The following is a 17,151-nucleotide window of genomic DNA, read 5'->3' on the forward strand; positions in this document are numbered from 1 at the left end:
AATTCAAACAAGATTAATATTAATTTTAACCTATAATTTTCAAAATAAAACTTATATAGTTAAATATTTAATTAATTCACAATTAATCAATTACCCATAATTATCATATAATTATTTCCTTACTTTGGAAAATTAATTCATTTGCAATTTAGTCATTTCTCTTTACAAATATTTCTTTTGACATCCTTACCCTTGACAGTGTAGGACAGAGGTGATCTAGGGAACATAGATCTATAATACAAAGCTCCAATAGACCAAATTATTAATTAAACTCTTTAATCTAATAATCTTATTTATTAATTCCATGATTACTCCACTATAAATATGGAATTGCACTCTAAGTATTTATATAATTATATTTACAGAGTTTTCTCTTGTAGTCCATTGATATAATCAATATATGATGTTCTGTCCTCCATTATTGGTTTGTTAATTAGAACTGGTCAAAATTATCGTTTTACCCTTCTAATTACGTCTTGATCCTTAAGCATCATTAATTCACTAGCGAATAATTAATCTATAATCTAATTATAGATTTGAGCTCAACAACTATTGCGTTCCAAAATTAATCCGTAAGGGAACCAATATTCGATCCGTTAGGAAAGCATGGATTCAATTATTGTAATTCATGTTCTCAGCCATTCATGATATTGAATCTCCAAAACAAAAGTCATTAGCCTCATTATTCTAAGAGAGTTTAACGAGTGAATCAAAAGATCCAATAAACATAAACAAGAATTCATGAATACTCAGGATTTAGACTGATCTACAAATGATCATCTATTATGATAAGAATTAAATCTTTACGTCAACCGGCAAGTTTATAAAGATAATTAATTCTCAGCAGTCCTATCATATATAATCTCTATTATATACAACACATTTACTAAGATGTCTATCCACATTAATAATCCGAATCTAGATTACTTGCATTCTGTATGCTTAGCAAACCGTACTAGTAACCATTCATTAAAGATTTCATACTTTATTATGTTACTGACTATTTTATTCATTATATATGATCTTAATTCTCTCGTACTAATACAAGATCATATTCTCATAAATGAATGAGAATTTTTCTTGATATTAGTATATAATTAATTCAAACAATAATTATAACATTCGAATATAATAAAATTGTACTTTTATCTAAAATCAATAAAATGTCTATACATGCTTTTAGGGCATCAATCCTAATAGTTTTTCCTCACTTCCTTGCTATGCTTTTCATGCATCTTTTCAATTATCTTGGAGTTGGGAACACTTATGGCTAAGCAACCTTCAACTTCATTAGGAGAGCGTATAGGATTAAAAACCTTGAATGTTACTTATTCTTCTTGAGCTCAAATGATAAGCTCTCATTTTTCAACATCGATCAAAGACCATCCAGTGGCAAGGAATGATCTCCCCAAGATGATTGGAACGTCCTTATCATTCTCATAGTCAAGAATAATTAAATATGCCAGGAAAATGAACTTGTCAACTTGTACTAGGACATCTTCAATCTTTCCCTCCGAATGCACCATAGAACGTGAGTGTAGTTGGCCTCGCCTTTCCAATTCCCAACCTTTTAAAAATGGACATGGGCATCAAATTAATACTAGCTCCCAAATCACAAAGATCTTTACCAACATCTCGGCCCCCAATAGAAATTTGAATTGTGAAGCTACTTGTAGAAATCGTTGTCCAAAGTTGGTTGTTTAACCAGTTTTTGAAAAGCTATTTTCCAGATTACACATAGATTTTGCAAAAATCATATTTTGGTCATGTCAAATACTTTTTGCACGTATCTACACACTAAGGACATCTGCACATCTTAAAATACAACATGGAACTAAGAAAATCCATAATCGGATTCATATAGAATTCGCTTAAACCATTGGAAGTCAAGTCTTATACATTTTCTAACATAAATCATGATGTTGCCTAGGGAATGATGGATTCCATCACTAACAAATATCCAAACCCTTATGCATGTATAATCATCCCTCAAACAAACTATCACAATTCCAATAATTAATTTAAACACATCAAACAACTAGAACATGACAGCTTCAACAAGGATTCAACAAAAACACATAGGCGGTGACCATTTACCTCTTGATGACCTTGGTTTGGATTTTGGTGTCCCTATATTTGTAACTCAATTAATTTAATTAGACAAAATCCCATTTTTGGCTAAAAACGCATTTTAAAGTTTTTTTCACACAAAAATCAAACTTTTTGACCTTAACATAAATTAATTCAATAATTTAATACCCAATATTATTTTTCCATAATTATGCTTCTCAAATAACAATTACCTGAGCATTTACCCGGTTAGGGTTTATGTTTCTGTCTAGGACCGCCAATCCGCACATATCACACTTTGGCTAACACTTGAAACATGGATTTTTTTTCTTCTCAAGCATATATTACCATTCATATACCCCTCACCTCCCCGTTCTTAGATATTTGTAGGTGCCCAAAAGGTGGAGCGTTACAATACCTACAATTTATAAGAGTTTCGTCCCGAAACTTAAAAGAAATGGGAATATAATTCTTTCATTTTGGCCTCACTCTCCCACGTAACTTATTCAATGTCGTGGTTGCACCACCGAACCTTCACTAATGACAATGATTTGTTCCTCAACACTTTGTCTTTCCATTCTAGAATTGCCACTGACCTTTCTTAATAGTGCAGTTGTTGCAGGGCGTTAGTGAGTCCAAAGGACATCACCATGAACTCATAATGGCCATAGCAAGTTCGAAAAGCTGTCTTCGGTATGTCCAACTCTTTCGCCTTTAGCTGATAATAACCTGATCGCAAATCGATCTTCGAGAATACTGATGCGCCTTGTAATTGATCAAATAAATCATCGATTCAGGGTAATGGATATCGGTTCTTAATTGTCACCTTATTCAGTTCCGGTAATCTATGCACATTCTCATGGAGTCGTCTCTCCTTTTCACAGTATAAATTTAAAACAAGACGTAAAATAGGAAAACAAGTCATCTTTAAAAAATCCTCTTCGGTAAGAACCCTGGTTGGGCAACTGATTAGATTATAAGATCATAGATTCATAATACAGAGTGCATGAGGAAATATATTGTATGTAGTACAGCCATAGGAAGTATCAGTTAAGCAAAAATACCAGCCCAAGTTCATTTTCATCTCCTCAGATGTTTAGAATTCAACAATAGAAACTAGGCTTATTTGAGACTATAATAAAATATATATATTTAAAAAAAAAAAGGCATGCTTTCCCATCAAGAACCTTATAGATAAGAAAGGCTTTAATTAAATTGCCTTTCAGGATGGGAAACAAGCAATAAAGTCTCTAATTACCAATAACTAAAGCAGGTTTTAGTTAAAATCATCACTCACTACCATGTTTAAAGGTTAGTGAATGGTGGTACCCATTTTAGCCTCTATGTTCCACTCATCTGCATCAATTGCAGCGGAGACTTGAGCAACTTCTTTAGCGAGTTGACTATGCTACCAAAAGATGGACGTTGACTAGGATCACTGCCAAATAAGATAAGCACAGATTATAAAGAAAATTCACATTAAGCAAACAAAATAAGTGAGTTAGGAAGATACTAATTATTCCTTACTCTGTGTGTACTATTATTCTTTTAGGGGAGGAAAAGTAATGGAGACAAGTACGGATAGAGAAATTGGCTAAAGCATCTAAAGCCTAAAAGAGGTACAGATTCCAGAAGAGGCTCAGTTCCAACTTCAGGACATTTCATATAGTTCAAGGGTGGTGTGTTAGGTTTATATTGAGAACTCATATTCAACCACTCCTAGCTTATGAGCTTGCAACATTAAGTTATTTGTGGGGAATTGGTCATCATGTAACAGTTATGAAGAGATATATATTATGTATCAAGAACACAACATGCAAATCGGGAACATGTTAATATATTATGTCAGAAAAGAAGCATAAAATTATGGACAAAACGAATAGGCGAAGCGGACAAAACGAACAGGCAATATGCTTTCACCCAGTTCTTTTGACTTTAACAGAACAAACAATAACATAAATTGACTTTTGAGCTTCTGCAGACTTACTCAGCCCAGCAAGATTCCATGAGGGAAGCTAACAATGGAGACGTATTAGGTGGAATGGCTAGCCTTCTGTTCTGGAAAGCGACAGCTCCGACTACCTGAAAAATGGCAATTATTGACTCAATTGGCAGAAAGGAAAATTCTTTCTTTTCTTTGGTCCAAACCAAAACCAAGAAGAAGATAGGAGGGTTGGAATTCACAGCTAAGGAAAACTAATGTAGTTATTACGGTACCTGGGCAGGACTAAGTCCACTCCAAGGTTGCTGCATGGTCACAAGCTCCCATAGAATCACCCCAAAACTATAAACATCAGACTTCTCATTGGAGGGCTCTCCTCGAAGGAATTCTGGAGCCATCCACTCAGGCTGAAAAGAAAAGCAAAAGAGTTACATGTTGATCGAGCACTTGCCAAGTAAAATCTCAACCTGAAAAATATTGATGGAGATATCTGACTACGTGAAGAGACGAAAAAATAAGCCAGCATTTATGCTGGAAAGGAAATAAAAAGTCACAGTTTCTTCTGCTTTTTATGTTTTAAACAAAATTACACGATAAGAACAGGTTTTAAGTGGCCCTATATATGCTCTCCTTAGAGAGAAGTTCAGTAAACAAGATCATATATAAAATGATGATTTCTTGTGACAACTCTACACCCAAATCACCTCTCTTTCTTAATTCTTGTCACAACTCGCATGAAATATAGGACTGGGATTAATATCTTTAATAAGGACTGGTGGATGATGACATCTATGAAAGTACTTCTAACACATATTAACCTGTTTGGCTTAGCTTATTTTAAGAAGCTTTTAGCTTCTAGGATTAAAAAAATAATTTTGACACATTAACACGTTTGGCTTAGCTTATTTTAAGAAGTTTTTAGCTTCTAGGACTAAAAAAACAATTTTGAGAGTATTTGAGTAAAAAATAAAAAGTGCTTTTTTAATTTAAATTTTGGGAGAATTCTGAACTTTTTTCAAAAGACCTTTTTGAGAATATTTTTTAAATTAAAATAATTTTCTTGTTTCTAATTTACTCATAAAATATTTTTTCTAATTAATATCTCGACACTTAAAAAAAAACTTTTCATTAAAAAAAATATTTATATAATAGTTATCCAAACAGAAAAATTAAGTCAAGACTTTTATCTATAAGCAAAAGTAGAAGTTTTGCCAAATGGGATCCTTTTAACACACAAGTTAACGGTAGTTACAAAATTTATTCAAACTCAAAATGTACCCAAAAATAAACTTTATAATTATATAAATAACCTAAAAGAAAAAGACAATTGAATAACAAAAAGAAAAAAAAAATTGAGGCAGTTATCCAACAGATATAAAATTCACTCGAAAATAAAAACTACAAAATAAGGTAGAGAAAAAAAATTTAGGTGAACCACTGAACTGAAATACAGTGAAAGAAATAGAAGAAAACATGGAGAGAAGCTTACTGTCCCAGCAACAGACTTCGATGATATAAATGTGTTTGCTTTGAATCTAGACAGCCCAAAGTCACAGACCTGCCATAATACCACAAAATCAGATGACTGGTCATAAAGGAAGCTTCTCTAACCATACCTTAGACTCAAAAAGAAAAGAAAAAAAAACAAAAACAAAATACAGTGCCTAAAGGCATTCTAATGTTACCTTAACTGTCCAATTTTTATCAACCAACAAATTTGGAGATTTAAGATCCCAATGCACTATAGGTGGGCTTAAACAATGCAAATAATTGATACCCTTGGCCTGCATCCATATTAGATTATGAGGTGTTGTTAACATAAACAGACAAACGAACAATCTATTAAGATAAGTAATAACTAATACAAACCACATCAAGTGCCATGCGTAATCGTCGCCTTTGATCCAGAATTTCACCAGAAGCTGGCCTGTGTATAAGGCGATATAGGCTACCCCTGTAAAACACCGGGATTGTACAGATTAAGACAAATAAACCTTCAAGAATCATCTATGAGAAGAAGCTATTGTGAACTAGTACAATTTCATAATGTTTTCACCAAAAGAACAAACCAAAAAGAAAATTTGAAATTGCAAATAACCTTGGCAAATATTCAGTTACTATGGATAAATGTGGACGCTTCGTAACTGCACCCATGAAAAGAACTACATTTGGATGACGGACACGTTTCATTATTGCAACCTGAAATGTTGTGAAAGACAATTCAAGACGTAGTGACAATGAAACCCAAAAAAAAAAAAAAGAATCATTTTAATCAGAAAGACATCAATCACAACAATACAGTATCACACATGAACTGTCAACATTAAATTGGACAATTTTACAAGATTATTCAAGCTAGCACAATATTGTTAGCAAGATTCACCACCAAACACTAGGGCAAATTTTTGAGACCTTTTCAAAGCAAATACTTGCATGAAAAAGAAAAAGAAAAACAAACAAGTATGCTTCGTTACTACAATACCACAAGAACTCCCAAGTTTAATAAAATATGTCAAGGAGCTGAGTGGAATTTCCAAAATCATCTTTCCACTACTAACTAAATCTATCTTATACTCACCTTCAGTCTGGAAATAAGATAAGAAAGTGATCAACAAATTGCTTCTCAAGTCCCATGTCATAATTTTTAAGCGATGCTCTAAACACTGAAGACGACTGGAAGGGACAAATACCTTCACCTAGTAGTAGGAAGAATATAAAACACAACTCAATAGAATAGTAGGAGATAGGGTGTAGAAATAGTGATAGCATATGTGTAAATATCTAGGGTGTGATGTTCAGTTAAGCATAGGTTGTAATATTTATTTCTTTCCTTTTTTAGTTATCTTGTACATTGTAATCTGCCTATATATTGGCCTTTCTATTCTTCAATAAAATCAGATTAGAAGAATTAATCCCAAAAACCTACATGGTATCAGAGCATTTGTAGTTCAAAATTGGGAAATCTTTTCAATTTTTTTTCTACAATTTCTTAAAAAAATTAAGGTTTCGTTCTATGAGGATCAAACTTAGAAATCCTTTGTCTTCTAATCTCACCTCCTGCCCAGAAAGCTTGCCCCACCTCCGATAGGCAAAACCCCAAAGTTCGGGGTCTAGAAGAGTGGCACGTGAGTCACACGCGCCACTACACTCCCCAACGTCTTCTCCCATGCGCTCGTGTGTAGGCGCGTGACAGCGCCGCCGGCCACCTTTCTCTGGTGTCTTCCTCCTCACTTCCTATAGTCAATCTGACCTCATTTTCCGCCGATGAAAATCCAAACACTCTCAAATGTACCGCCACTTGAAACTCAAGCACAATTTGATATAGGTAACAAAAAACTTCGTGTTTATAGCATTAGAAAAGCTAGGAATATAGAGGTCAACATGCAAGACAAGGACTGTTCAAACACTCAACCGAGCTCTCACGACCTTGAAAATCATGAAGGTAAGGATTCTATGACTCATGAGTTAGTTTCTCCTACTATTGATGACACTAACTTGCCTATTGCTCTTCGAAAATGTGTTAGAACTTAAACTAATCACCCAATAGAGAAATATGTTGCCTATGGGAGACTAACACCTATGTACGGAGCCTTTTGATAGGGTGAACCTGTCAATTAGAGAGATAGAACAGGGAGAATAGAGTAGAAATGGTAACAATAACAGCTTTTCATTGAACTAACAGGAAATTCGAGAGCCTGTGTCTCTCCAAATACAATATACTCAGACATTCCACACTTACATAAATGGCCCTTACTCAATACTTACTCTACTACTACTCAGGTACACCCAAGTATCCCTAGGCCTACCCTTAGGCTAAACTTACTCACATAACCACTATCTTGCACTAATTCTCTGCTGCACTAATCTCTACTGACTTGGCAATGGTCCTCTCACCTTTCCCTCCCCTCCGAGCATATACATAGGTCAATGGTGGCCTATCAATACCCCCTGCCCAAAGACTCACCTTGTCCTCAAGGTGGAAGTCAGGGAACTGTTGCTGCAGCACCGGAAAATCCTCCCAAGTGGCCTCAAATTCTGGAAGATTAACCCACTTGATTAAGGCTTGCGGAGGAGTCTTGTGAGTGCCCGGACGCACATCCAATACCTTCTCAGGTGTGAGGAGCCATTCGAGGTCTACTGCTAGCTCTGGAGGTAGCTCAAAGGCTTGCTGCTGTGATCCCAAGGCAGCTCGAAGCAAGGAAACGTGGAACACTGGTGAATGGTGGAATCTGGGGGCAACTGGAGACGATATGCAGCTGTTCCAACCCGTGCCAGTACGGGAAATGGTCCAAAGAAACAGGGGGCCAGCTTCTCATTGCAATGTTTTGCTAGTGATCTTTGTCGATAAGGGCGCAACTTCACATACACCAAGTTGCCCACAGCAAATTGGACATCCCGACGCTTCCGATCAGCTTGTAGCTTCATTTTTTGTTGTGCCGCTGGAGGTTCAGCTTGAGTAACTCTAACACGTCATCTCGAGCTTACAGGTTATCTTCCACTGCGGAAACTTTGGTAGTCCCAAACTCAAATCTAACCAATGGGGGAGGGTCCCTGCCGCATACTGCCAAGAAGAGTGTCATCCCAGCCGCCGTGTGATATGAGTGTTGAATCAGAATTCAGCCCAAGGTAGCCACATTGCCCACTGTTTGGGTCTTGTACTCACAAAGCACCGCAAGTAAGTCTCAAGGCATCTATTAACGACCTCTGTTTGCCCATCGGATTGCGGATGGTAAGCAGTACTATGTTTGAGGTGGGTTCCTTGTAAACGGAATAACTCCTTCCAAAATATGCCCATAAAGACCTTGTCTCTATCAGACACAATGGATCTTGGGATACCATGCAACCTTACAACCTCTCTAACAAACACGGTGGCGACCGTAGGCGCTGAAAATGGATGGCGAAGTGAGATGAAGTGGCTATACTTACTCAATCGGTCAACTACCACAAGGATTGTGTCAAATCCATTTGACAGCGGTAATCCCTCAATGAAGTCCATCGAAATGTCTTCCCAAATCTGATCCGGAATGGGTAGTGGCTGAAGCAATCCTGCCGGTGATTGCGCTAAGTACTTGTGCTGTTGATAAACCACACACTCTAAGACATATTTTTGGACATTGCATCACATACCAGCCCAATACAAATCCTTTGCCAATCGCTGGAATGTCTTAAACTCCCCCGAATGGCCTCCCATATTGCTGCCATGATACTCCTGAAGTAGTAGTGGTTTGAACGGTGAAGAAGATGGAACAACCAATCGGCCACGAAACTTCAAACACCCTTGAACCAGTGAGTAACCCCCTGTATCCCGACCTTGTTTAAGTTCGTGGATGATTTTCGCCAAGGAGGGATCTTCCTGCACGTGTGCTTGTAAGTCCAGGACAGAAATAAGGGTCGGGGCTGAAATGGCTTGCAAACAGACCTCTTGAGACACTCTAGAAAACGCATCTACTGCCTTGTTCTCAAGGCCAGGTCTATAAACAATATCAAAGTTGTATCCTAGCAACTTAGTTAGCCATTTTGGTGTTCGGAGGCCACCAGTCTTTGTTCCAGCAAGTATTTGAGACTTCGTTGGTCTGTACGGACTAAAAATTTGCAACCCAACAAATACGGGCGCCATTTCTGTACCGCGAGCACAATCGCCATCAACTCTCCCTCATAAACTGACTTGGTGCAAGCTCTAGATGATAGGAACTGATTATAGAAGGCAATGGGTCGCTGATTTTGCATCAATACAGCTCCTAACCCGCTGCCCGACATATCAGCTTCCAAAACAAATGGAATAGAAAAGTCAGGTAATGCTAGAACAGGTACTGAAGACATTGCTTCCTTCAAACGAACAAAAGCGATTTGTGCTTCGTCGGACCATCCAAAAGCATCTTTCTTCAACTGATCAGTTAAGGGCCGAGCAATCTGTCCATAGCCTTTCACAAACTTGCGATAGTAGCCAGTGAGACCCAAAAATCCCCACAGGTCTCACAATGTCTTAGGAATGGGCCATTCAGCCATGGCGTTGAGCTTACTTGGGTCGGCGGAAACACCCTCTGCTGAAATGATGTGGCCCAAGTACTCTAACTGACTTTGAGCAAACAAACATTTCTTGCGATTCGCATAAAGTTGGTGTTGACATAAACGGTTAAGGACCATCTCTAAATGTCGCTCATGATCCTCCGAAGTGGCACTGCACACCAAAATGTCATCAAAGAAAACTAAGACAAACTTTCGCAAAAAATCATGGAATACCTCATTCATTAGTGCTTGAAAGGTGGCGGGGGCGTTTGTAAGACCAAACAGCATAACTAAAAATTCATAGTGTCCCTCATGTGTTCGAAAAGCTGTCTTTTCCACATCTTTGGCAGCAACTCGAATTTGATGGTATCCCAATTTGAGGTCCAACTTAGAGAACACTTTCGCCCCATGTAATTCATCTAACAACTCATCAATGACTGGAATAGGAAATTTATCAGCCACCGTAGCGCGATTCAAAGCTCTATAATCCACACAAAATCGCCAACTCCCATCCTTTTTCTTCACCAAGAGTACCGGGCTAGAGAAAGGGCTTGTGCTAGGTTGGACGATACTTGCCTTCAACATTTCCGTCATCAATCTCTGTATCTCATCCTTCTGAGCTTGAGCATAACGATACGGACGAACACTAATTGGTCCCATCCCCTCCTTCAAGCAAATGGTACGCTCTCTTGCCCTTAAAGGCTGTAACCCCTGTGGCATGTCAGGAACAGCTCTATATCGTTCCAAAATACTGGTAACTGGTGGGGGTGGAGAGCACCTTTTGGGTTCCTCTTCCACAACAAAAGACCCAAATTCCACCCAAAATCCCGCGCCCTCTTGCTGCTCTGTGTGAATCATGGCTTTGAGAGAGATTTGCAAAGACTAGGGTCCCCTTGCAAAGTGATCCAAGAACCACCAACTTCAAACTTCATAACCATTGTCTGCCAATTAACTTGCATATTGCCCAAAATTTCCAGCCATTTGATTCCCAAAATCACATCCACTCCTCCCAATTCCAATGGAAGGAAATCAGTGACGACCCTAAGAGTTCCCAAGTCAAGCTCGACGGAACTACAAATCCCGTCAATGCGAACTTTACCTCCCGTACCCAACAACACACCATAGCAAGATCTGGCTATGATGGGAATGCTAGCTGCCTTGACCACCTCCCCTGAAATGAAATTATGCGTCGCCCCACTGTCGATGAACACTGTCACGGAGTGCTACCCAATATGTCCTGCCAATTTCATCGTGTTGGCTGAAGTGATTCCTACTAAGGAATTCAGGGATAAAGTTGCCAATGTTTCATCAGTTGTATCATCCAAAGGTTCTGGTGTTAGAGGTGGTGATTCCATGGGCGGACTACCCTCTTCCTCATCCATTACTAACATTATTTGCAAAGCTTTATGCTCACACTCGTGCCCCCTGTGCCATTTTTTCTCACACTTAAAACAAACGCCCCTTGCTTTTCTATCCTGATACTCTGCCTCCGTTATGCATCGTACTTGTGAGCTCTTCATGGTGGCAGTGGTAGCATTCGGTGCTGGTGTCGACGCTGATGCTATAGAAGAGTTCGAACTAAAGGTTGATGATGGTTTGGGGGTTCAGGCCGAGATGGAAGAACGATACGGTGTAATCGGGCTTATAGTGGTGCGGCCTGTAAATGGCCGAGTAGTTGGGTTCGATCCAACTAACATCTAGTGGCCCTCCCCAATCCGTTGGGACAGATCCATTACTTGGGCCAAGCCCGTGGGCTTCAAAATATGAATTGCACTCCGAATTTCTTCCTTCAAGCCCTTAACAAAGTTGCCTTCTAAGATGTGTTCTGGGGTATCAGGTACCCGAGAAGCCAACGCCTCTCACTTCAGTCGGTATTCCTTCACAGTTGATTCTTGCTTTACTGACATATTCCTCCGTCATGGAACCGATGGGCTGAGCTCGGAACCGGCCTAGGAGCAGAATTTTTAAGGTTGCCCAAGATGTAATTGGTCGTCATTGGTTTTCCCACGAAAACCATGTTAACGCGTCCCCTTCCAAACCGATAATGGCTGTCTCTAGCATGTGAGCCTTTGTCATCTTCGAGAGTAGGAAATATTGCTCTGCTCTGTATATCCACCCCTCCGGATTCTCGCTGGAAAATAGGGGCAACTCCAATCGTGGTGGACGGTAGTCCCTGCCAAAACAAGGGTTCGAAAACAACTGGTCGGACTGCGCCGGGGGGGAACTATGAGACAATCGGCCTTCCTAAAAGCTCGATGGTCGTCCTCCCGTCACTGTGTCACCGTCAATTGCCCGCCGAGCCTGATCGATGCTAATGACCGAAGAGTCGCCCACGTCCTTGTGGGTCAGTTGACTCATTTGAGCCACGATGAGCTGCAAGGCCTCTCCATAGCAGGTATTCGTGCCATACCCTCCTTCAAAGACCCTATATCTGACTTCATTGTCGCCATTTCCCTCTGGATCTCCTACTGGAATTCCGAAAACTTGCCTTCCAAACCCTCCACTACCGCCTCAAACTTCTTTGCCATGGGGGATCGTGTGTCTCTGATACCAATTGATAGGGTGAACCTGTCAATTAGAGAGATAGAACAGGGAGAATAGAGTAGAAATGGTAACAATAATAGCTTTTCATTGAACTAACAGGAAATTCGAGAGCCTGTGTCTCTCCAAATACAATTTACTCAGACTACACTTACATAAATAGTCCTTACTCAATACTTATTCTACTACTACTCAGGTACACCCAAGTATCCCTAGGCCTACCCTTAGGCTAAACTTACTCACTATCTTGCACTAATCTCTGCTAACTTGGCAGTGGTCCTCTCACCTTTCCCTCCCCTCCGAGCATATACATAGGTCAATGGTGGCCTATCACCTCTATCTCTTCCCTTGATCTTATTCAAATTCCTATAGGCATTTATGAGGCCTTGAAAGATCCTAAATGGAAGATTGCAGTCAATGAAGAAATCAATGCTCTTGAGAAAAATGGTACTTGGGTTCACTGAGTTACCTCAAGGAAAGTGGACAGTTGGTTGTAAGTGGATTTTCACCGTCAAGTATAACTCAGATGGGAGTATCAACAAATTCAAGGCTCGGTTGGTCACGAAAGGGTTCACTCAATCATATGATGTTGACTATCAAGAGACCTTTGCTCCCATCGCCAAGCTTAATACAGTAAGAGTTTTGTTATGACTTGCTGTAAATTGTGATTGACATTTATATCAGTTGGATGTAAAAAATGCCTTCTTGAATGGGGAACTCGAAGAAGAAGTCTATATTAAAATTCCACCAGGGATGAAAAAAATACTCCAGTGGTCAAGTAGTGTGCAAACTTCTCAAATCTCTTTATAGCTTGTAACAGTCACCTCGGGCTTGGTTTGATAGATTTGCAAAGTCAGTTATTAAACATGGATATACTCAAAGTCAGGCTGATCATACCCTATTTGTTAAGTTCTCTTCAACAGGGAAGCTGGCAATTCTCATTGTCTATGTGGATGACATAATCCTAACTAGAGACGATTCATGCGAAATTTCAGATCTCAAAAGACTTATTTCCTCAGAGTTTGAAATTAAAGATTTAGGACCCCTCAAATACTTTCTTGGAATGGAAGTAGCCCGATCCAAAGATGGAATTGTTATATCTCAACGAAAGTGTATTCTAGACCTTTTAAAAGAAGCTGGAATGATTGAGAGTAAGCCTCTTGACACTCCAATGGATCCAAACTTGAAAGCAATTCGAAGTGAGGATTCAACTCCTGTAGAGAGGGGGAGTTATCAAAGATTAGTGGGGAAATTAAACTACCTCTCTCATACTAGACCTGATATCGCTTTCTCTGTCAGTGTGGTAAGCCAACATATGCACAATCCTTTCGAGGAGCATTTGGAAGCAATTCGTCGTATTCTAAGATATTTAAAAATGACACCAGGTCTCGGTTTGCACTTCAGAACACACAACAATCGAGACTTAGAAGTCTACATAGATTCTAGTTGGGCTGGAGAGCTGATCGACAGACGATCAACCAATGGTTATTGCACCTATGTATGGGATAATTTAGTCACTTGGCAAAGCAAAAAGCAGTCTGTGGTCTCAAGGAGTAGTGCAGAGTCAGAATATCGTGCTTTGGCCTTAGATATATGTGAAGGAATGTGGCTCAAAAGGCTGATGAATGAGTTGAGAATTGACTCTCCTGAGTCATTTAAGATGTACAGTGATAGTCAAGTTGCAATCAACATTGCTAAGAATCCGGTTCACCATGATAGAACTAAATATGTTGAAATCGACCGACATTTCATTTTTGAGAAAGTAAATTCAAGTCATTGAGCTCAACTACATTCCCACAAAGAAACAGATTGTCGACATCCTAACAAAGGCCCTACCAAGAACGAGTTTTGAAGAATTTAATTCCAAGCTGGGTTTGAATAACATATACAACTCAGCTTGAGGGGGAGTGTAGAAATAGTGATAGCATATGTGTAAACATCTAGAGTGTGTTGTACAACTAAGCATAGGTTGTAATATTTATTTCTTTCATTTTTTATCTATCTTATACATTGTAATCTGCCTATATATTGGCCTTTCTATTCTTCAATAAAATCAAATTAGAAGAATTAATCCCAAAAACCTACATAGGGAGTAATACTTTTACTTTTAGAAACAATACAGTCACTGCTGGTATTCCAGAGACCACATTCTCTCCCAAACTGAATTCACAATTAGAAGAATTATTCACACCTCTCCCAAAAACCACTCCTCTATTTAAATAAAACTTACTGCTATTTTTAGGAAAATTTTGACACTCCCCTATATTGATTTAATACAAGATATAATTAACTGTTTCTAATAGACCCCCAATTAGGTACACGTATTCTAGGCGTAATAATAGGGCATTCTAAGCTGTCTAATTGTTATTGCTAAATCAATTAGAATAAATTGATATCAGATATATCTGCTATATTTGGTAAGTATGAAATCTGAGAGAATACATTGTCAAGGGATGGGTGTGTGGGAGGTAGGAAATAATCTGCTTTGTATTGAGCTCTTGCTCTAGGGAGAGAACCAGGTCTCTCGAATAAATGGATATTTATCTTTCTGCTATTTTAATCGAATACAGCACACCCATAAAGGTCGTGCTTGAATTTGGGAAACAACGTGCTTGAATTTTGGTTTGGAACAAAATAAACTGCTCTATAAAGGCCACCTGGTTTTGTCAAGAACCTCATCCTTGATACCAACATTTTTGAGGGAGTACTGCTCTCCTATAGGGGGTCATGCGGGGGATGTGAAGACTTATCAAAAGTGTAGACAGATTTATTAAGGAAATCAAATTAGAATAAAAATTAAATCATTCTGATTTGATTATAGCTATAGCATCTTTATATACATATATACTTTCCATGTTTATAGGATTTAGTTTATTTTGTATTTATGTCTTTTACTCGTACAGCCTATAAATGTACACTATTCTTCTCAAAATCAATATGCAAGAATTATTCTCTCGTAATATTTTTACATGGTATCATAGCCATAAGGTTCTTTTTTTTTTTTCAAACGCTGCCTTGTCCTTCTTCTCCGGCAATGGCCACTAGTAGCGCAACCTCCTCTCAGTCCAGTGAGCCCCTTGTCTCTCTTCAAACGTCAAATGCAATCACAGTCCCTCTGCCTGATGCTCAGGATATCTTCTCGTCTTTGTTGTCGCCGCTGCCAGAAGGACTCGCCGAAGCTCGCTGTACTAAGCAATACTCAGTTTCCATTGGCGACCCCCATCATCCGCAACCAACAATCATTGAAGGCCAACTGTTATCTGAGGTGAAAAGAATTGTATTCTCTTGCTTTTCATTGAAAAAATGATACATATTTATATACAAACTAGTATAGCTAACTTAGGAAACTATGTCAATTAGGATCTCTACAATTAATCTAATTGACAGCTATATACATGCTGTAACACTCCCCTCAAGCTGGAGCATAAATATTAATCATACCCAGCTTGTTACAAAGATAATCGACACGAACCCCATTCAACGCTTTTGGGAAGAGATCCCCTAATTGTTCTCTTGTCTTCACATACCCAGTAGAAATCAAACATTGCTGAATTTTCTCGTGGACAAAATGATAATCAATTTCAATATGCTTAGTTCGCTCGTGGAATACAGGATTGGATGCAATATAAAGGGCAGCATGGTTATCACACCATAATTTTGCAGGTACTAAAGTTTTAAGGCCTACTTTAGTCAAGAGCTGATAAATCCATATTATCTCGCACATAGATTGTGTCATAGCCCTATATTCCGATTCTGCATTGGATCTTGACACAACATTCTGCTTCTTCCTCTTCCAAGAAACCAAATTTCCGCCAACAAAAACACATTAACCTAAAGTGGATCGGATCTTCTATCCACTTTGGAACCTGCCCAATCTGCATCCGAAAAACATTCAATAAGACAGTAACCATGATTTGCATATAAGTTACCTCGTCCCAGTGCTCCCTTCAAATAACACAAAATTTGCTCTAACGCTGCCCAAATGATGAATTGTTGGGGATGTCATAAACTGATTGACAACACTGACTGAATATGCAATATCTAGACGAGTTACAGTAAGGTAATTCAGCTTTCCAACCAACCTTCGATATCTATCAGGATCCTCAAATAGTTCTCCATCTTTTGTAAGGTGCATGTTCGGCATCATTGGAGCACTACAAGACTTTGTTCCCAATTTCCTTGTCTCAGTTAACAAGTCAAGAACATATTTTCTCTTAGATAGAAAACTACATTTCTTACTCCTTGTGACTTCAACACCCAAGAAATACTTTAGCATCCCCAAGTCGTTTGTATGAAGGAAAGACTTGAGAGATAAGATTCCAACAGTATCACTTCCAGTAATCACAATATCATCCGCATACACAACTAACAGAATGATACCAGCTTCTAATTGTTTTTAGAACACAAAATGATCTAACTTACTTTTCATCATGCCAAAATTTTCAACAACCTGACTAAATTTACGAAACCAAGCACGGGGACTCTGTTTCAAACCATACAAAGACTTTTGAAGACGACAAACTCGGCCATACTCCCCCTGAGAAACAAAACCAGGAGGTTGCTCCATATACACATCCTCTTGAAGATCACCA

General features: G+C 38.6%; 1 protein-coding gene across 3 annotated transcripts in view; it reads right to left on the bottom strand.

The window, feature by feature from the left end:
• Positions 1-3,010: 3,010 nt before the first annotated feature.
• The window catches only part of LOC133804037 (serine/threonine-protein kinase CTR1), a 70,026-nt gene continuing 55,885 nt past the window's right edge, over positions 3,011-17,151 (bottom strand). For all 3 annotated transcript variants that reach the window (XM_062242184.1, XM_062242183.1, XM_062242185.1), the window contains 7 exons: positions 6,111-6,211; positions 5,882-5,966; positions 5,698-5,796; positions 5,502-5,570; positions 4,288-4,419; positions 4,058-4,152; positions 3,011-3,508 (listed from right to left, as the gene is read on the bottom strand). In XM_062242184.1, the coding sequence (XP_062098168.1) occupies positions 3,412-3,508; positions 4,058-4,152; positions 4,288-4,419; positions 5,502-5,570; positions 5,698-5,796; positions 5,882-5,966; positions 6,111-6,211 (678 nt within the window). In that variant the 3' untranslated portion in view covers positions 3,011-3,411. The remainder of the gene's footprint in view (positions 3,509-4,057; positions 4,153-4,287; positions 4,420-5,501; positions 5,571-5,697; positions 5,797-5,881; positions 5,967-6,110; positions 6,212-17,151) is intronic.

This window comes from Humulus lupulus, chromosome X, assembly GCF_963169125.1.
Source record: "Humulus lupulus chromosome X, drHumLupu1.1, whole genome shotgun sequence".
Taxonomy (NCBI): domain Eukaryota; kingdom Viridiplantae; phylum Streptophyta; class Magnoliopsida; order Rosales; family Cannabaceae; genus Humulus; species Humulus lupulus.